The sequence below is a fragment of the Thalassophryne amazonica genome, chromosome 19 (assembly GCF_902500255.1).
Source record: "Thalassophryne amazonica chromosome 19, fThaAma1.1, whole genome shotgun sequence".
Taxonomy (NCBI): Eukaryota; Metazoa; Chordata; class Actinopteri; order Batrachoidiformes; family Batrachoididae; genus Thalassophryne; species Thalassophryne amazonica.
In genome coordinates, this window is record NC_047121.1 from 16,706,609 (window position 1) to 16,728,268 (window position 21,660).

General features: G+C 42.6%; 1 protein-coding gene across 1 annotated transcript; it reads right to left on the reverse strand.

The window, feature by feature from the left end:
• Positions 1–421: 421 nt before the first annotated feature.
• On the reverse strand, positions 422–3,177 carry foxi2 (forkhead box I2). The gene is made up of 2 exons (XM_034159459.1): positions 2,488–3,177; positions 422–1,026 (listed from the first exon to the last, which is right to left on the reverse strand). The coding sequence occupies exons 1-2, from the start codon at positions 3,077–3,079 to the stop codon at positions 422–424; spliced, it is 1,197 nt and encodes a 398-aa protein (XP_034015350.1). The 5' UTR covers positions 3,080–3,177.
• Positions 3,178–21,660: the final 18,483 nt, after the last annotated feature.

Here is a 21,660-nt window from a genome sequence, read left to right on the forward strand (position 1 = left end):
GTCAACTGTACAAGTTTGGCTGCTCCAAAGGAATTTGGCAAAACTGGATAAATATGGAAAAATACTACAAACACTGGAAAAGTTTCACTTGAAACTACCTCAAAATGTATATCAATGATTTTAATATTAAAACACTATGGTTTGAAGGTTTCATAAGTATATATTTAGCTTTAAAAGTAAAGGAGAACCTTTAAGATTCTGTCAGAGTAAGTGCTTATTCTTTGTTTGACTATTTCCAGATTTTGTCCATTTCAAACAAGCTTATTTAAAATAATTAGTTTTCTAATCTGGCTGGTGGACGAAGGGAAAAGGTGACACCATTACTCATCCTGTGCTTGGACCTCTGCTGAAATACACACACGTACATGTCTCAGTAACTGATGGACAACAGGTCTGTGTCACTGTGAAGCTGTGGCCCCTCCTATAGCTCTGTGCCCTCTCTGGGATAAATCAAACCATTGACGCTGAAGCTGTTGTAGAAGTGACTGTTGAACTGTCCGCTCTGGCCACCACCAAACGTGTTGTAGTACACTCCACGGTTGAAATGCAAGCCCTCGCTTGGCTCTGAGCTGGTCGTGTCCTGCCCGCCGGGATTAGGGTGATAGGGGCCGAGGGCCATAATATTCCTATTTGACAACTCGTTCACCAGTCCCAGTGTCCCCTGCCGGCTGGGGGCCCCCACCCCTGAGCTGAGAGTCGACATGCTACCATAAAAGTTATTGAAACAAGAAGTAGCTGAGGTTAACCCAGGCGGTGACAACGCCGATGTCGAGTTCTTGTGGTTCTCGTTCAGTGCCTCCATCTCTGGCGAGGATGGCCCCAAGAGCTGAGGACTGTCTGTGGACTTCAGGGAGGCTGCCACTGCAGGTCTGCCATCCTCAACCTTTGTGGCCCCCGATATTGCCGACACCGCCACGGCACCTGATGAACTACTTGGGTCAGACCGTCGTTTTCTTTTCCTGCGGAAATTCCCGTTATCAAACATCTTTTCACAATTTGGGTCCAATGTCCAGTAGTTTCCCTTTCCTGTTAGAAGAAACATATGTTGTTATAATGCTTCAATTTAGCTACTTTTTACATTTTTAAATTGACATTACATTAACATTTTTTGTTCAATGAAACCAGACCTGAACGATGTTATAATGCCTCCAGTCAATACAAAACAAACCAGTTTTGCTGTTGATGCAGTCATTAACTTTTACAAATTTTTATATGTCCTAAATAAATAAATAACTAAATAAATAAATCCGACTGAGCAAAACAAGAATAGTTAGTCCAAAATTCTGCAGCAGTGGGGGCCTGCATAGGCCAAAAGGGAAACGGTGGCAAAGGATGTCACTGAGCAGCAAATGAAGGCCAAAATGACCAAAAATGTTCCATTGTTCCCTGGAAGCCAATTTGGATCTCTTTTTGGTTTACCCCCCATAATTTAAAAGAAACAACAATCAGCAGAATTTTCCTGATATAATATATTCTTGGATGACATTTGTCTATAAATTACGACGGCGTTTTAGGGCCACATAGAATTTTTTTTTTAGACTTCGAGAATAAAGTCATAATATAATATTTCGACTTTTTTCTTGTAATATTGCGATTTTTTTCTCGTAATATTAGGACTTTATTCTCGTAATATTACGACTTTTTTCTCGTAATATTAGGACTTTATTCTCGTAATATTACGACTTTTTTCTCATAATATTACAACTTTATTCTCGAAGTCCAAAAAAAAAAAAAAAAATGTTGCCCTAAAACTCCGTCGTAATAAATCTCTCCTTGGTTTGATGCCTTCATATCTGTGTTCATCATACATACCTAAATCCTCATGGCCTGTGCTCATGTGATATTGTTCAATTTTAAAGAATCATGAAAACAAGCATGGGTCACTGTAAATGTTTTAGAGTGTTCTTTTAATCACTTTTGAGACTATGCCCCCTTCTTAAATCTTGACCTTTTATTGTATATTAACTGGCTATTTGTGCTTTTATTCTTTGATGGTGTTTGTTTGTATTTCTTATGTTGTAATTATTTTTTTATGCTGTTTTTTTGGCCAGGTCTTTCTTGTAAAAAGAGATTTTAATCTCAACGAGACGTTTCCTGGTTAAATAAAGGACATAATAATAATAATAATACTACTCAGTAATATTACTGAGGTCATTATTGACAGGAATATGTGTATGTTGTGAAATAATGACAAAATGTATCACATTTTAACAGATACAAACCACGTGACAGTTACATTTCTTTTTATTTTCTTCTGTAAATTAACTACATTATCATGTGGCCACTACTGTAAAACAGCTCATTTTTATCTTTTATCTAACGGGGTGCAAAATGTCACTGATTATTTATTCATTTTTAATATTATTCTTTTATTTTGTGACATATTTAGGAGAGCAGTGCCACAATGATTCGTTGCCACAAACTCACAAACGAGTTGGTTTAATTTATGAATGAGGGCTGTGAGGTGTCGTGGTGCGTTCACGGTACCTGGGTCGTCCTCGTCCCTCGGGACTTTCTTGAAGCAGTCATTCAGAGACAGGTTGTGCCGGATGGAGTTCTGCCAGCCGGCTTTGCTCTTCTTGTAGAAGGGGAAGTTGTCGGCCACATACTGGTAGATCTGGCTCAGGGTCAGCTTCTTCTCGTGCGCGTTCTGGATGGCCATGGCGATGAGGGCGGAGTAGGAGTAAGGCGGACGGACCAGCTTCAGCAGCTCCTCCTGGCTGGCGATGGACAGCCAGCCCAGGTCGGGCCCTCCGAACCCGGGTGAGTTGGTTATAAACTGCCGCTGTGCGCCGTAGGAGGACGGGATGAAGGAGGCCGGGTTGTTTCCGTGCAGGTAGGACGCGGACGAGTTGACGGCCGGCCCGTTGATCCACAGGTACGGGTTTGGAGACGATGCGTAATCCCCGAGGCCGTAGCCGGCGGGTCTCTGCGCGCCCTGGAGGCTCTGCTGGTGGTACATGCTGCTGAAGTTGTCGCAGTAGACAGCGGACATTTCCGGGGCCTCCTGTGCGCCTTTGGGTGGGAGGGAGCCGACGGTCGGGGAGGTGTGGAGGTGCTGAGGATCCACGGAGTTCATCACTCCACAGGAGATGCTGCCGCGGTCCAGGTGTCCTCTGAGGGCGGAGGAGGCGCGGAGGAGCACCAACAAGTGTCGGACAGGATGGAGGAGTTTTAATAGTATAAACCTTTGACGGGGACCACAGATTATTTACGACAGCCAATAGACACCGGGGGGTGTGGTCTTCAGAAGTCATTCAGCAGAAAACCGTGAGAGGACGCCTGCTGGGAGGAACACGTCCACCGCAAACTGCACCAAAAACTCCATACTTATCTGGCATTAGAACTTTTAAGCAATACGTCCGCAAACCCACAAAAAAGTCACAACACATAACGTGACATTAACAGTTTTTCTCTGAATTAATGATAAAAAAAATGAGATTAGAGCTAAATTCCAAATAATATCGAATAATATTAACTTCCAGGAAATTTGATTTAAACATTCAGCAGATATTTCTGAAAGTTTAACAACCATTTTGGACCACAGGACCTTTTTAATAAAATGCACATTTAGATAATATTTTATGAGAACCTTACACACTCTCTCTGGTTGCAGTGAGTCAAAAGGCCAAGTTGTTGTTGCTAAATCTTGTTTATAAATCAAGCAAACAAAAATAATTAATATCGCTTATTTAGTAGAAACTGTGAAATAAATATATTTTAGTTTATTCAAACTACAATGGCACAAATTTTTGAAAAACAAAACAAAACAAAACAAACAAACCCCAAAACATCTCACATAACAGTAACAACAATAATGATATTATTATTCTTCATTATATGATATTATTAATAATATGATATGATTAATTATATTATTAATGATATTCTGATGTTATTAATGGTATTATTAATTATATAATTAAGAGCATGATAATGTTTTACTGGTTCTCAAGACAAAATTTAATCTCTTCTAGGTCTTTTCAAATCATCTCACCAAGTTTCAGGAAAATCATGCACAACACAATTTGTTTTCATCACTATCTCCCTAAGAAGAACACCTCTTCTTTGACCTAAAATACCATTTGATAAAACTGCATAATAATAATAATAATAATAATAATAATAATAATAATGTCAGTGATTCCCCTGACCCCCCCACTGCAAACCCCCCCCCCAAAAAAACACACCAGATATTTACTCTTTAAGGGAAATGCTTTCATTTAAGCATTTTATTTCAATGTTTTATGTGTGGTTGGAGGATTCTGTAGTGATGCAAGGTCCTAAAACATTATCAATGAAGGTTGCCTAATATATATATATATATATATAAATTAAAAAAAAAAGTTAGCAGGTGGACACAAGAACATTTCCAAGTCACCCCTGAGAGTTCAGATAAATCAGCCATTTAGAAGGGTAAATAAAATAGTATTTCATTTCATCTGGATCATATGGTGCATCCAGAAAGTATTCACAGTGGTTCACTTTTTCCACATTTTGTTACGTTACAGCATTATTCCAAAATGGAGTAAATTCATTTTTACCCCTCAAAACTCAACTCACAACACCCCATAATGACAACATGAAAAAGTTTTATTGAAATTTTTTCAAATGTATTAAAAATGGGAAAAAATATCCCAAAGAAATCATGCCTACATAAGTATTCACACCCTTTGCTAAATACTTACAGCCTTATGTCTTCTTGAATATGATGCCACAAGCTCGGTGCACCAAGCTTTGGACAGTTTTGTCCATTCCTCTTTGCAGCACCTTTCAAGCTCCATCAGGTTGGATGGGGAACGTTAGTGCGCAGCCATTTTCAGATTTCTCCAGAGATGTTCAGTCGCATTCAGGTCTGGGCTCTGGCTGGGCCACTCAAGGACATTCACAGAGTTGTCCTGCAGACACTCCTTTGATCTCCTTTGACATGATGCTGCTACCACCATGCTTCACTGTAGGGATGGTGCCTGGTTTCCTCCAAACATGATGCATTCACTCCAAAGAGTTCAATCAGACCAGAGAATTTTGTTTCTGAGAGTCCTTCAGGTGCCTTTTGGTAAACTCCAGGTGGACTACCATGTGCCTTTTACTAAAGAGTGGCTTCCATCTGGCCACTCTACCATACAGGCCTGATTGGTGGATTGCTGCAGAGATGGTTGTTCTCCTGGAAGGTTCTCCTCTCTCCACAGAGGAATGCTGGAGCTCTGATAGAGTGACCATTGGGTCCTTGGTCACCTTCCTGATGAAGGCCCTTCTTCCTGATCGCTCAGTTTAGATGGGCGGCCAGCTCTAGGAAGAGTCCTGGTGGATCCAATCTTCTTCCATTTATGGATGATGGAGGCCACTGTGCTTCTTGGGACCTACAATGCAGCAGAAATTTTTCTGTACCCTTCCCCAGATTTATGTCTTGGAGGTCTACAGACGTTTCCTTTGACTTCATGCTTGGTTTGTGCTCTGACATGCACTGTCAACTGTGGGACCTTATATGTAGACAGGTGTGTGTCTTTCCAAATCATGCCCAATCAACTGAATTTACCCCAGATGGACTCCAATTAAGCTGTAGAAACATCTCAAGGATGATCAGTGGAAACAGGATGCACCTGAGCTAAAATTTGAGCTTCTTGGCAAAGGCTGTGTATACTTATGTATACATAATTTCTTAGTTGTTGTTTTTTAAATAAATTTGCAAACATTTCAGTTTTTTCATATTGTCACTAAGGGGTATTGTCTGTAGAATGTTGAGGGAAAAAATGAATTTCATCCATTTTGGAATAAGGATGTAACATAACAAAATCTGCAAAAAGTGAAGCCCCACGACTAGTTTATGGATGCACTGTATAGATCCCTATTAAAGTTTCATTCCTTCATTGTAGGAGGTTGTATTTTCACCCCTGTTTGTATGTTTGTTTTTTGTGAACAGCCTAGAGCACACAATTTTTCATAAATCGTTTTGAATTTTCATATCCTGATAGGCAAGAAGTTATTAAATTTTCAAGGTCACAGGTCAAAGGTCAAAGCCAGGAAAAATGGTGGAAAAATCCTTATCGTTAACATGTAACAAATTTTTAGAAAATGATAATCTGTCAAAAAAGATCAAATTGCTTTCATATTGAATGAATGAATGAGTTTATTCAGCACACAATTCAACAACAACAACAAAAAAACTCATAAAGCAACTTTACAAAGCTCCCGTGTGGCCAAAAGGGTGAGGGCAGAAGCAAAACTTATAAATACCCACCCCTTATACTAAAAAATAAGAAATATATATACACAAACAAAATTTCATAAATACACACACACACACACACACACACACACACACACACACACACACACACACACACACACACACATATATATATATATATATATATATATATATATATATATATATATATATATACATACCTACATATACATACATACATACGCACCCACTGACCTGACAATACCAAAAAAAAAAAAAAACATGCCATTTTAGTCAATGAACTAAAATTTACAAAATACAACCAAACACTGGCACAGAACACACAAACCCGAAAGTAACAACAAATCAATAGACGTAAGTCTTCAACTATAGCACACAATTTTTTTTGTTCTTGTAATGTCTTTTAAAGCCTACTAAAGTACCAAGTACTTTAATATTGTCACAACAGTTGTTCCAGATGTTAACACATTTGACAGATACACAGTGACTTTTTGCAGTAGTTCGTATCCTTGATTTCTCAAAAAATAAAAGTTTTCTCAAATTATAACTGGAGTCCCTCAGTTTAAACAGATCCTGGACATGTTGTTGCAGTAGTTTATTTTTAACTTTATACATAATTTGTATTGTAATGTAATCAACCAAATCCCAGAATTTTAGAATATGTAAACAAGCAAACAATGGATTTGTTGGCTCGCAATGTGATGTGTTACAATTAATTCTTACAGCTTTCTTTTGCAACAAAAATATTGGATTAGTATTAGTTTTATATGTACGTATTTTCCCAAACCTCAATTCAGTAGGTCATGTATGGAACGAGCAATGAATGATATAATATAGTTAATGATTGTTGGGAAATTAAATCTTGTGCTTTATGCAGAATTGCAATGGCTTTTGACATTTTGGACTTAACAAAATGAATATGCATTTTCCAGCTCAGTTTATCATCAATAACAACACCAAGAAATTTTGTATCAGTTACAATTTCAATTTAATTTAAACATTTAAACATTTAATAATACATTTCTGCAGGAACTCCTGGACTTGTTTCCAAATATGATACACTTTGTCTTACCAAAGTGGAGCAATAATTTGTTTTAATCAAACCATTGTTTAAACGTCTGTAGCTCCTTCTCTATCTCTGATATTTGAAGGTAAGGTGCAGACTGGCACTCACTATCAACTGACAAAGTTTGATCCAGATCTGATCCAGATTGTGGATTTTGTGGACATTTGAATTTAACTTTGAAAAGCCCATTTGGTGTACATTTTGCATTATAGCTCAATCAAAAGTGCCTCAATTGCTCTAATTTTTCTCTTATGGATTTATGTTATGGAAGTAAAAGCTCGATTTGCAAAAATCTCAATAAAACATTTTTCACATTGTCATTATGGGGTATTGTGTGTAGAATTTTGAAGAAAAAAAAAGAATTTCATTCATTTTGGAATAAGGCTGTAACATAATAAAATGTAGAAGTGACGTGTGACCCATCATGATAAGCGCCTACTTTTTGTGACAGTTTTTCTGTTGCTATTTATAATCTTCCTCTTCTCCTAACTCTAACCATAACCGTAAGTGTGTACCCTCCCCAAATGTTAACCATGACCCCCCAGACCCCCCTTTCATCCCACATTTTCTCCCCATCACGAGATTAATTCATGCCCATGTTACAAAAAACGCCCCATTTTCATACAACCATCACAAACCCATAGATTACTTTTCGTAACCCATTCCCACGAACTGCCATGAGACTGGGTTGGAATACCTTCATGCACTGTACACAGGAGGGCATTCATGGTGAGATTTATGATCACATTTTTATATAAGAAAGTGTAATTTATTTATTTATTTTTTTGTTTTATCTTGAATTGACGTGGTTTAAAAAAAGTAGAGCTCTGCTCTCATCGAGTGCAAACCACTTCCAACACTAGTTGTCAATTCCACAAAAATTTGACTTTGAAAAAAAAAAAAAATCAAGGTCAGATTCCTGTTAGAAGTGGCTTTTCATAAGCTCAATTAGATGTGATTAAATGTCAGGAGTATGTATTTAGTTCATGCACTTGAATCAGTTTTTGTTTTTTCAAGTTTTTGGTTTCTGAATTCTTTTTCAGATAATTTTCACAGAACATTGGTTATCTCTGCTATGCACAATTTGTCATTACTTAGACAAACAGGAATAAAATTGGAACCTCTTTCCAATTTTGGTGGTGTAGATAAATCCATAACAGAAAAATGAGAGTGACTGAGTGTTGTGAAAAGTGTGATGACACGGACCCACAACAGGGGGCGTAAATGAACAGTCAATGGGAATGCAAGAATAACAATTTAATGTTGTGAAATGTGCACAACGAATACAGATACAATCAATAATACAGTCAATCTCAAGTTGGTGTAGTGTGGGCAGGCTCGAGGATAGGAGACGCCCGTCCAGAGAGGAGTCGGAACCCACACGATTTCCACTGCCAACGGATCTGGAACACCCCAGAGCCACCAATCCTGAGTCCCCAGGTGGCCACCGTCTCCAGCTGTCAGATCGGGTACTGTACGGGTCGACGATTTCTCGGCATGGGTGTGGTGTCTTCTCCAGGCTTTTATGGGTGCGTCATGATGAGTGGATGAGTGACAGCTGTCAATCTGAGTTCCGGATGCTCCAGGCGGCGACTGCGCCCTCTGGTGCCTGAAGCACGCCTTCAGGCAGGGTGCCCTCTGGTGTTGGCCAGCAGTACCTCCTCTTCGGGCGGCCCACACAACAGGACCCCCCCCTCAACAGGCGCCTCCCGGCGCCCGACCAGGCTTGTCGGGGTGTCGGGTGTAGAAGTCGGCCAGGAGGGCCGGGTCCAGGATGAAGCTCCTCTTCACCCAGGAGCGTTCCTCGAGTCCGTACCCCTCCCAGTCCACCAGATATTAGAAACCCCGGCCCCGTCGGCGAATGTCCAAGAGCCGGCGGATGGTCCACATGGACTCACCATCAATGATCCGGGCAGGAGGCGGCGCAGGTCCCGGGGTACAGAGGTTGGAGGTGTGATGTGGTTTGATCCGTGAGACGTGGAAAACAGGATGTATCCGCAGTGAAGCTGGCAAACGCAGCTTCACTGCGGCCGGGCTGAGGACTTTGGCGATAGAAAAGGGTCCGATGTACCGGTCTTTCAGTTTCTGGGATTCAACAGACAGAGGGATGTCCTTGGTTGACAATCAAACCTCCTGCCCGGGCTGATATGCAGGGGCTGGGGTATGCCGGCGATCTGCATGGTCCTTAGCCCTCGTCCGGGCTTTCAGAAGGGCAGAGCGGGCATTGCGCCACACACGACGGCACCTTCTGAGGTGGGCCTGGACTGAGGGGACCTCGACCTCCCCCTCTACAGCTGGGAACAGCGGGGGCTGGCACCCCAAACATGCCTCGAAGGGGGAGAGGCTGGTCGCCGAGGAGATCTGACTGTTGTGGGGATACTCGATCCAGGCCAGATGTCGACTCCAGGCCATCGGGTGTGCGGAGGTGATACACCGCAGGGCCTGCTCCAGGTCTTGATTCGCCCGCTCTGCCTGGCCATTAGTCTGAGGGTGGTACCCGGACGAGAGGCTCACGGTGGCCCCCAGTTCCCTACAGAAACTCCTTCAGACTTGCGAGGAGAACTGGGGACCACGATCTGAGACTATGTTCGTGGGGATACCATGCAGACGCACGATGTGGTGGACCAGGAGGTCTGCAGTCTCCTGGGCCGTTGGGAGCTTCGGAAGGGCCACGAAGTGGGCCGCCTTGGAGAACCGGTCCACTATCGTCAGGATGGTCGTCATACCCTGGGACGCAGGGAGACCCGTGACGAAGTCCAGGCCTATGTGGGACCAGGGGCGACGAAGCACTGGCAGCGGCTGGAGGAGTGCTTGGGCCTTCTTGTGTTCAGCCTTGCCCCTGGCGCAGGTGGTGCAGGCCTGGACGTACTCCCGGACGTCGGTTTCCATAGACGCCCACCAGAAGCGCTGCTGGACCACCGCCACGGTTTTTCGCACCCCTGGGTGGCAGGAGAGCTTGGAACCGTGACAGAAGTCCAAGACCGCAGCCCTGGCCTCTGGTGGGACGTATAGCCTGTTCGGCGGTCCATTTCCGGGGTCCGGGTGTCGTGTCAGGGCCTCATGGACAGTTTTCTGCACGTCCCAGGTGAGGGTTGCGACGACAGTGGACTCGGGGAGTATAGTGTCCGGTGGATCCGACAGCTCTGGCTTGACCTCCTCTTCATGCACCCGGGACAGTGCATCGGACCATTGGTTTTTGGTCCCAGGTCGATACATGATCTGGAAGTCAAACCGACCAAAGAACAGTGACCAAAGGCTTGCCTGGGGTTCAGACGCTTGGAGGTTCGGATGTACTCCAGGTTCCGATGGTCTGTGAAAACCGTGAAAGGAACCGTGGCTCCCTCCAGAAGATGTCTCCACTCCTCAAGAGCCTCTTTCACCGCCAGTAATTCCCGATTGCCGACGTCATAATTCCTTTCAGCCGGGGTCAACTTGCGGGAGTAGTAAGCACAAGGATGGAGAACTTTATCGGACTCCCCGCTTTGAGACAGCACGGCTCCTATTCCTGAGCCAGAGGCGTCCACCTCGACTATGAACTGGCGATTGGGGTCGGGTTGCACCAGAAGTGGTGCAGTCGAGAACCGACGTTTCAACTCCTTAAATGCGGCTTTGCACTGGTCCGACCAGGTGAAAGGGACCTTAGTGGAGGTCAGGGCTGTCAGGGGGCTAACAACCTGACTGTAGCCCTTAATGAACCTCCGATAGAAGTTTGCAAAACTGAGGAACTGTTGCAGTTTCCTGCGGCTTGTTGGTTGGGGCCAATCTCTCACCGCCGCAACCTTGGCCGGATCAGGGGCGACGGAGTTGGAGGAGATTATGAACCCCAGGAAGGACAAAGAAGTGCGGTGGAACTCACACTTCTCGCCCTTTACAAACAGTCGGTTCTCCAACAACCGCTGCAGGACCTGACGTACATGCTTGACATGGGTCTCAGGATCCGGGGAGAAGATGAGAATGTCGTCCAGATATATGAAGACGAACCGATGCAGGAAGTCCCACAAGACGTCATTAACCAATGCTTGGAACATCGCGGGGGCGTTTGTGAGGCCGAACGTCATGACCAGGTACTCAAAGTGACCTAAGGGGGTGTTAAATGCCGTCTTCCACTCGTCTCCCTTCCGGATCCGAACCAGGTGGTATGCATTCCTAGGATCCAATTTAGTAAATATTTGGGCTCCATGCAGGGGCGTGAACACCGAATCGTAACCGTAACGGGTATCGATTGCGAACCATAATGTCATTCAGCCCTCTGTAATCGATGCATGGATGGAGTCCGCCGTCTTTCTTGCCCACAAAAAAGAAACCAGCACCCATCGGGGAGGTGGAGTTCCGGATCAACCCGGCAGCTAACGAGTCCCGGATGTAGGTCTCCATTGATTTGCGTTCCGGACATGAGAGGTTGTACAGCCTGCTGGACGGTTAATCAGCGCCCGGTATCAAATCAATGGCACAATTGTACGGACGGTGCGGGGGCAGCGTGAGTGCCAGATCTTTGCTGAAGACGTCAGCAACATCGTGGTACTCCTTAGGCACCGCCGTCAGATTGGGGGGGGACTTTAACCTCCTCCTTAGCTGTCACACCAGGTGGAACCGAGGATCCTAAACACTCCCAGTGGCAGGTTTCGCTCCACTGCGTCACAACCCCAGACGGCCAGTCAATCTGGGGATTGTGTTTTAACACCCATGGAAAACCTAAAATCACTTGGGAGGTAGAAGGTGTTACATAAAACACAATCTCCTCCCTGTGATTTCCAGACACAACCATTGTCACTGGCTGTGTCTGATGTGTGATTAGTGGAAGAAGGGTGCCATCTAGTGCCTGTACCGACAATGGTGACGGTAAGGCCACTAGAGGGAGCCCAACCTCCTTTGCCCATCTGCTATCCAGCAGATTCCCCTCCGACCCCGTGTCCACCAGTGCTGGGGCGTGAAGGGTTAGATCCCCACTCAGGATCACAACCAGGATTCGTGTGGATTTGCGGGATTTCCCCTCGTGTGTATTATGGCCCACCCTTAGCCCGGTCTCTAAGGGCGGGCGTTGTAGTTTGACCGTTTGGGGCAATTTCTCTGTATATGCTCACTCTAGCCGCAGAAAAAACCCTCCCAGCGGGCCAGCCTCCGTTGTCTGTTTTCTGATTTCACTTTGGCCCTGCTCATGTCCATAGCTTCGTCAGCAGGGGGAGCTGTCACCTCACGGAGTGCTCTGGCAGTGGAGCGGGAGGCCGGCGACATCCGTTCGGACTCGGAAGGAAGAGGGACAGCTCGTGCCCAGCCATGCCCCTCGCCTCGCTCCCGGCGGTGTTCTTCTAGTCAGTTGTCTAACCGTATAACTAGATCGACAAGCCCATCGAAATCCCGCGGTTCATCCTTCACCAGCAAATGCTCCTTCAGGACCAGAGACAGTCCGTTTACGAAGGCGGCGTGGAGCGCAATGTTATTCCAGCCAGACCTCGCTGCCGCGATGCGGAAGTCGACTGCATATTCGGCTGCGCTCCGACGCCCCTGTCTCATCGACAGCAGCATGTTCGAAGCGGTCTCGCCTCTATTGGGGTGATCAAATACTTGTTTGAACTCCCGCCCAAACCCAGTGTATGTTGTTAGGAGCCGAGAGTTCTGCTCCCAAAGTGCCGTAGCCCAGGTGCGTGCCTCTCCTCGAAGCAGATTTACCACATAAGCCACCCTGCTAGCGTCAGACGCGTACATAACCGGACGCTGTGAAAAGACGAGCGAACACTGCATTAAAAAGTCAGCGCACGTCTCGACACAGCCTCCATACGGCTCTGGAGGACTTATGTATGCTTCAGGGGACCGGGGGGGGGGGGGGGGGGGGGGGGTTCGTTGAACAACCACTGGAATATCTGTATCTGGCACTCGGGCAGCAGGAGGAGGTGCCGCAGCAGCTCTCTGTGCGTGTGCTTCCACCTGAGCGGTGAGAGCCTCCATCCTCCGATTGAGGATAACGTTCTGCTCGGTTACCAAGTCCAACCGAGCAGTGAAGGCAGTTAGGATTTGCTGCAGCTCACCCAGTACGCCTCCTGCTGGCCCCTGTGCACCCTGCATTTCCATTGGTGGTTCACTTGATGGTTGACGCTCCTCGGGATCCATGACATTGGCCGAGAAATCCTGTTGTGAAAAGTGTGATGACACGGACCCACAACAGGGGGCGTAAATGAACGGTCAATGGGAATGCAAGAATAATAATTTAATGTTGTGAAATGTGCACAACGAATACAGATACAATCAATACTACAGTCAATCTCAAGTTGGTGTAGTGTGGGCAGGCTCGAGGATAGGAGACGCCCGTCCAGAGAGGAGTCGGAACCCACACGATTTCCACCGCCAACAGATCTGGAACACCCCGGAGCCGCCAATCCTGAGTGCCCAGGTGGCCACCGTCTCCAGCTGTCAGATCGGGTACTGTACGGGTCGACGATTTCTCGGCGTGGGTGTGGTGTCTTCTCCAGGCTTTTATGGGTGCGTCATGATGAGTGGATGAGTGACAGCTGTCAATCCGAGTTCCGGATGCTCCAGGCGGCGGCTGCACCCTCTGGTGCCTGAAGCCCGCCTTCAGGCAGGGCGCCCTCTGGTGTTGGCCAGCAGTACCTCCTCTTCGGGCGGCCCACACAACAGTGAGGTACTTTTGATTGAGATATAATGCAAAATGTACACCAATTTGGCTTTTCAATATTAAATTCAAATATTCACAAAATGCACAATCCAGATCAGATCTGGATCAAACTTTGTCAGGCAATAGTGAGTACCACTTTGCACCTTACTTTCAAATATGAGAGTGATTGGGGCATGTTAGATGTGATTATTATACAATCTATATTATAATAGCCAATTTGCCTCTGTGTGCTTGTGTCCGTGCGTGCATGTGTACGGCTTCGATCACAGCAAAACCGGGGAGAGCTGACATTTGCAATTTTATACGATTATGTATTTTGGGTCAAGGATGAATGCTGCGAAAAGAGAACGTTGATAGGACAAATACTGTTTTGAGAAATTAACGATTTGAGCTAACGTGTAAACACTGGACATTGTGGTGCAAAGCACCATGGGAGTTTGGGGTTTTAAATGTTATTGTGGTTCATGTTAGTTTAACAGTATTGTTAGTGTTATTGAGGGCAGCACAGTGGCTTAGTGGTTAGCACTGTTGCCTCACAGCGAGAAGGTCATGGGTCTAATTCCCGCCTGTGGCCTTTCTGTGTTGAGTTTGCATGTTCTCCCCATGTTTGTGTGGGTTTCCTCCAGGCGCTCCAGTTTCTTCCCACATCCAAAGACATGTGGTATTGGAAGGTGGATTGGAATCTTTAAATTGTCCGTCGGTGTGTGAATAGGTGTGAATGCGTTTGTTTGTCTGTTTGTGGCCCTGTGACAGACTGGTGTCCAGTCCGTACCCCGCCTCGCGCTCTATGACTGCTAGGATAGACTCCAGACCCCCGCGACCTTTATTTGGACTAAGCAGTTGAAGATGAGTGTGTGTGTGTGTTACTGTTATTGATTTATTGTGTTTTTGTAGTTGAATTGGTTTAGTCAGTTTAGTTAAGTGTCATGTTGGTACCATGAGTGAAATGTGTAGTGCTTTTAATGTCTTTTGACACCGTCTGTGTTTGTCAAATTAAAAGCACCTGCTTACTACAGATTTCAGTTTAATTTATTATTACATTTATATTGCACCTAATAACAACAAAACTGCCTCAAGACACTTCACACAAGTAAGGTCTAACTTTACTTACCCCTAGAGCAAGTGCACAGGCAACAGTGGTAAGGAAAGGACAGTGGTCTGATGATTTGAGGAAGAAACCTCAAGCAAACAAGACTCAAAGGATTGACCCACTGCTTGGGCCATTCTAACAGTTACAAGGTTTTTACACAGTTTTCCAGAGCCGAAGAAATGCAAAACAAGAATTAAAAACATCTGATACATCAGCTTCAGGCATAGCATCTCGTGGTCAGTCCAGCATCCCGTTGTCCACAGACACTACTCCAGCACATTTCCTTTGGCACGTCGGACAGAGACAAAAAGAGCAGAATCAGTGGGCCGGAAAAACCACACCTAACGTATAATTCATAAACATTTAATTGACAGGAGAGCAGAGAAAATACTAAGGTAATCGCTGGCTGCAAGCCCTAAGCTTCTGTAACAGACCCAGAAATTAGAAGAAGTTGAAGCAGAGACCTGTTCCATTACTAATAAAATGAGAATGCAGAGTGCAGAAAAGACAAACAGCTGTGTGTGCATGTGTGTGTGTGTGTGCACAATTTTACTCATGCACAGACAGGGGAGAGCTGACATTTGCCTTTTGGTAAGCTAATGTATTTTGGGACAGGGCCCATTCACACATAGTGCAAATATAGCTGAATTACAGCGAAAAGGAATTAGCGACCCACGAAAACATTGCAGCAATGGGCAGGCATGTATGATCCTGCTGCGAAAATTTTGTGCACGAACACAGTGTGAGCAACTGTCGCATGTGTAACCACATCGCACAACTGCTGTGGAATAAATAAAAAAACAGCTGGTACCTCTGGAACCACATCACGCTGCTGCTGTGGACTAAATAAGAAATAAAAACCTGCTGGTACCTGTGGAAACACATTGCGCAGCTGCTGTGGAAAACAAACACAACAACAACAACAACAAAAATACATGCCCCCACAGGATTCAAACCTTACCACTGGGCTACCGCCACTGGCCTGTAAATGGTGCAGGAAAATGTCTGAAATCAACAATGAGATGGACGTATTTAAAAAAAAACACACACACCATAAAAAAACACCCTCTTACCAAGTATAAACCGTCTGGTCCTCTGTAGATGACCCATGGTCACAGACGTACAGTCATGAAATGACATGCATGAAGCAGTGTGCTCATGTCATCATGTCCACATCTGAAAAGAAAAAGAAAACAACCAAACAAAACAAAAACAAGTGTCCTCAGATACACACAACATCTGTTGGGAGCCCAAGGTGGGGTCAGCCAGCCCTATTTAACAACTCTGTAAGTTTGATGTGGAAATTCGGCAAACTTTCATGGGCTTTTTTTCCTCAAATATCAGAGACAGATTTTTTTTTCAAATATTTACGGCCCACCCCCCACCTCCCCGAAAATCCCCCTAATGAAAATACTTTTAATATATATTGGGTATGTGTTGGGACGTCATCAGTACCAATGCATCAGACTTACAGAGTGGTTAAATAGCGCCAACCCCTAGGTGGTGGTTTCAGCCATGGAAATAGAGACTGGAATGGACGTCACGTGACTAGAAGCGTGCCGCACGGCGGCAATTACTAAAGGTGGAGAGAGCACCTTGAGCCAGTTAAACAGAAGAGAAATGAGGAGAAAAAAAGGCAGCCAGTGCTTCACCATCAAATGCACCAACTACAAAAACAAATTCTCCAATACTAAAATGAACTGTACAATAGCCTTAATGTAATTATGTAAAACAAATGTCTATTTTAAAGTCATTGTGTCGCAATTTAATATCGATATACTGAGACTATAACTCAAATTCTTTTCATTACGCTGCGTTCACATGCATACAAATACTGAAACAAAAATGTTTAAATATATTTATGTGTATATATACTTGCAGTTGTTGTTTAATATGATATGTACATGGTGGTCACAGGCAGCATTTAAATTTTAACAGTGTGGTTGGGGGGGATGGAGGAGGTACTTTTTGACTGAGGGTCAAAAGTCATAAATTCTGAATGGCTTTATATCGACTTGTAATAAAATGTTAGTAAAAATCATATATATATGTTGTTGTCATTAAAAGACTAGCAATAATATAACAGTGGAAAACGCAGCAAGGTAAATGACCACAATGGCAAGGCATACTTCAGATTTATATTTTAATACATAAGGATTTTTTATCCAGGCATGTATGGGTTCATTAGAGCTTTTAATCAGCTTGAATACAACTTATAAGGCTTCATTTATAAAAATCCATCGAGAATTATGACAGGAAAAAAAAACCCATCACAGTTAATGAACAGAATGGCATATTTTCCCCAAATTGCCACACTTTACATAAAACATTTTTTTTCTACCCAGACATGTATGGGTCCATTAGAAAGAGCAATTAAAGGGCTTTAAAACAAGCCTACTTTTATTAAAATCTGTTAACAAATAGCAACAATAGAGAGAGAAAAGCAGCAGTTTGTCATAATTTCCCCAAATTTCTACATTTTACATAAAAGTTTTTTATTCAGTTTATTATTGATGATCGGCACATCTCCACCCTTAGTAATGGCACCTTCCTGTCCTGAGCGACACTAATAGATTGAGGCGCACGTCCATTCCAGTCTATATTTCCATGGTTTCAGCCTTCCTTATGAAGCTGGAGCCATCATTGTTGGACCAATCAGCCGGTGCCATCTGTACAAGCTCACCTGAAGAAAAGAAACTCACACAGCACACAAAATGCACAGCGCCTCACCTAGGTGGGGAGGATAAACACACCTGTATGCCTCACAAATACTAAATATACCTTCAAGTTCATGACACGTGTGTGCGTGATTTTATTTAGTAAGTTCAATGTAAGTAAATAATAGAATTGTAAATATGTTAAAAATGCATGGATGACAACAAGAAAGTGAAAACACTTAAAACACTTAAAAATCAAATAAAACAGAAGTAAAAATAAAATAATAATAACACGGATAGTCATAATAATGATGATGATGATGATGATGATAATAATAATAATAATAGTGTGTATATGATAATAAGAACCTAAACAATTTATAAATGCATTAAGACAGTAAATTAACATAAAAAATACATAATTAAAAGGAAATAAAAGGGTTGAGTTCTTCTGCAAAAAACTGTTGAAGTCCAAGGTTCTAAAAACATGGTGTATCGCACCATGTTTCAGTAGAAACATGGTGTCTAACCAGATCCTTACTCTGGATGGCATTACCCTGACCTCTAGTAATACTGTGAGAAATCTTGGAGTCATTTTTGATCAGGATATGTCATTCAGTGCACATATTAAACAAATATGTAGGACTGCTTTTTTGCATTTGCGCAATATCTCTAAAATTAGAAAGGTCTTGTCTCAGAGTGATGCTGAAAAACTAATTCATGCATTTATTTCCTCTAGGCTGGACTATTGTAATTCATTATTATCAGGTTGTCCTAAAAGTTCCCTGAAAAGCCTTCAGTTAATTCAAAATGCTGCAGCTAGAGTACTGACAGGGACTAGAAGGAGAGAGCATATCTCACCCATATTGGCCTCTCTTCATTGGCTTCCTGCTTAAAACTTTCCTTTTTGCTAAAGCTTATAGTTAGGGCTGGATCAGGTGACCCTGAACCATCCCTTAGTTATGCTGCTATAGACCTAGACTGCTGGGGGGTTCCCATGATGCACTGAGTGTTTCTTTCTCTTTTTGCTCTGTATGCGCCACTCTGCATTTAATCATTAGTGATTGATCTCTGCTCCCCTCCACAGCATGTCTTTTTCCTGGTTCTCTCCCTCAGCCCCAAGCAGTCCCAGCAGAAGACTGCCCCTCCCTGAGCCTGGTTCTGCTGGAGGTTTCTTCCTGTTAAAAGGGAGTTTTTCCTTCCCACTGTTGCCAAGTGCTTGCTCACAGGGGGTCGTTTTGACCGTTGGGGTTTTTCTGTAATTATTGTATGGCCTTGCCTTACAATATAAAGCGCCTTGGGGCAACTGTTTGTTGTGATTTGGCGCTATATAAATAAAATTGATTGATTGATTGATTAAAAACATTCCGGACTCACACGCCATTCAAACTCATTATAGAAACTTTGCATAATTTATTACTACCACTGAAAAATGTCAGCTACCTATTTTATAAACACTACCCAATCTAGAGCACGTGGATCCCCACGGGCAACACGCAGGTTTTCAATGTTAAATTTAAATGGCAACAAAGTCTGTAATCTGGATCAGGTATGGATCAAATGTCGGCAGTTGAGAAAGGATAGCATCCCACATAATACTGTCAAAATATGAAAGAATTGTGATTTTTTTTGATAGTGTTATGAATTTTTGAAACTTTGTTCAATGTTAAAGACAGGCTTTTTTTCCTGACTTTGACCTTTGATCTCTGACCTTGACAATTGTATCAGTTCTTGCCTATCAAGATATAAATCTTCAGTAAAATTCAATAACAATATATGAAAAATTGTGGGCTCCAGGCTGTTAAGAAATAAAAAAAAGCAGACAAACAGGGGCAAAAACACAACCTTCAACTTTGTTGGCAGAGGAAAAAAATCTCTAAGGAACTCAAGGGTGTCCAAGCCTTAGCATAACTGATGGATTTGACTATATGTTGGGTTTACTTTTGTAAATTAATAATAATAATAATAATAATAATAATAATTAAACTCTTTACTGACATTTCTGTGATTTGTGATATTATTATTATTATTATTATTATTATTATTATTGTAAAGCAAACATCTAAAAACAATTTTAAATAGTGTAAAAATCATATTTCCAAGTTCAGTACAGTTCAGTACAGTTCTCACCTCTGTGTTTGATCTTTAATCCAAAAATCACTTGTGGTGCAGCAGTACAACCTACCGGTACAACGCATCCTGTGGCCCTGTGATGGCCTTTTAAATGTAAAGCCTCACAATCAGCACAAGGTGGCAGCAGATTACTACAATATGACGTTTGAACTGACTGCAGCTTCTGAAAAACACATCTGAAAATGTTTCTGGATTGACACCAAAAAACAATTAAACTCACGGATGTTTTATTTTAAAACATTTCTATCCACTTTTGATAATATTCACAAGGTATTATTTTTTCATAAAGTCTAAAATGATCCTAGTGATAGTCTGTCAGTGAGCACAAACATCAGTGTTTTTGGACAGGAACTGTCCAATAAAGCAGCGTCACACTCTGTGAGTCCGCTGCCATGACTTTGCTCAGTACTGACACATTATCTGCCGTCACTTCCCTGTTTCTCAGCATCTGATAGACTGAGGTTTGTGCTAATGCAGTCTTTCCGCTGAGATCCAGGCCACAGAGTAATTGTCCGTGCAGCACTAGGAGTCTCTCTGTCTGACTGTAATGTTATAATATTGGGGTTGGCTATGACAGTAATCCTCAGACTCACTGCGGGTTGCCAAGTCTGTTTAACAAACGTCACCGAAATGTATGTGAATGTGAGTTTGAGGAATCGACTAAGAATGCTGGTGGCATGTGAGGTTGAAAAAAATAAAACTAAAAAATAGAGGTTCACCCCAGGCTATTTGATTTAAGGACTCCATATATGGTAAAATATTGATCAGTATCAAGTTCTATGTCATGATCTAAAAACCTTTTGGATGCAGTTTTTCAGATTGAGATTCATGGTTGCAAGAATCATTTCAAAAGTGGGGCAGTGAAAGAAAGCTTGGCCTGCTACATTTAAACAAAGAAATGAATATGACGTAAAACAACAACAACAATAATAATATATTATTAAACTCTGATATAGATCATGAATTGCAAAACAAGATGTTTCAGGTGGAAAGTTTTCCTTTTGCAGAGTCGTTTTTCCATCTATTTATACACGGTGACAGCTCTTGCCTTATTCGATATCTCCTCCCTCAGTTGTGCACCATTTTTTTTTCCTGTATAGCTAGAATTTGTGAAAGTCTAGGTCCTTGAGACATTTTGGTGTGCTGGGGTATGCATGAAGTAGTAGAGTGCGATACAACAAGATTTGGTATCAATCCCATAGCAAGTAAATACAGGGCCAGTATCACTGATACCGACACCAATACTTTTTTAATAATTAAGGTTGATGCATCATTAAATTGCTAAATCTGAATGAATTTTCATGACCTTTAAGTGTTTTTGTGATTTTTCTGAATTTTGACTAATTATTAATTAGTCAAAACTCAAGACAGTATCTGGGCAAAGTTTCTAGGTAAATAGAAAATAAGTTATCATCATATTTTTTTTTTGTTAAGAAATAATAGAACAGTAACAAATTTTTCTCCATAATTGTAATATCTGGATTTTTTTCTTAAATAACCAAGCGCACAAAATTATCATTTGAGAAAAATAAATAAATACACCACAAAGAAAAGATATTTAATGTTCAAACTGATAAACTTTAATTTTTTTGTGCAAACATTTGTTCATTTTGAAATGAATCCCTGCAACGTGTTTCAAAAAAGCTGGAACGGTGGTATGTTTACCACTGTGTTACATCACCTTTCCTTCTAACAACACTCACTTTGGCAGCATGCTCCAAATCCTGGATGTACCTTTCAGCATTGATGGTGCCATCACAGATGTGTAGGTTGCCCATGCCATGGGCACTAACACACACCCATACCATCACAGATGCTGGCTTTTGAACTTTGTTTTGTCCATGATTTCCAAAAAGAAATTGAAATGGAACTCATCAG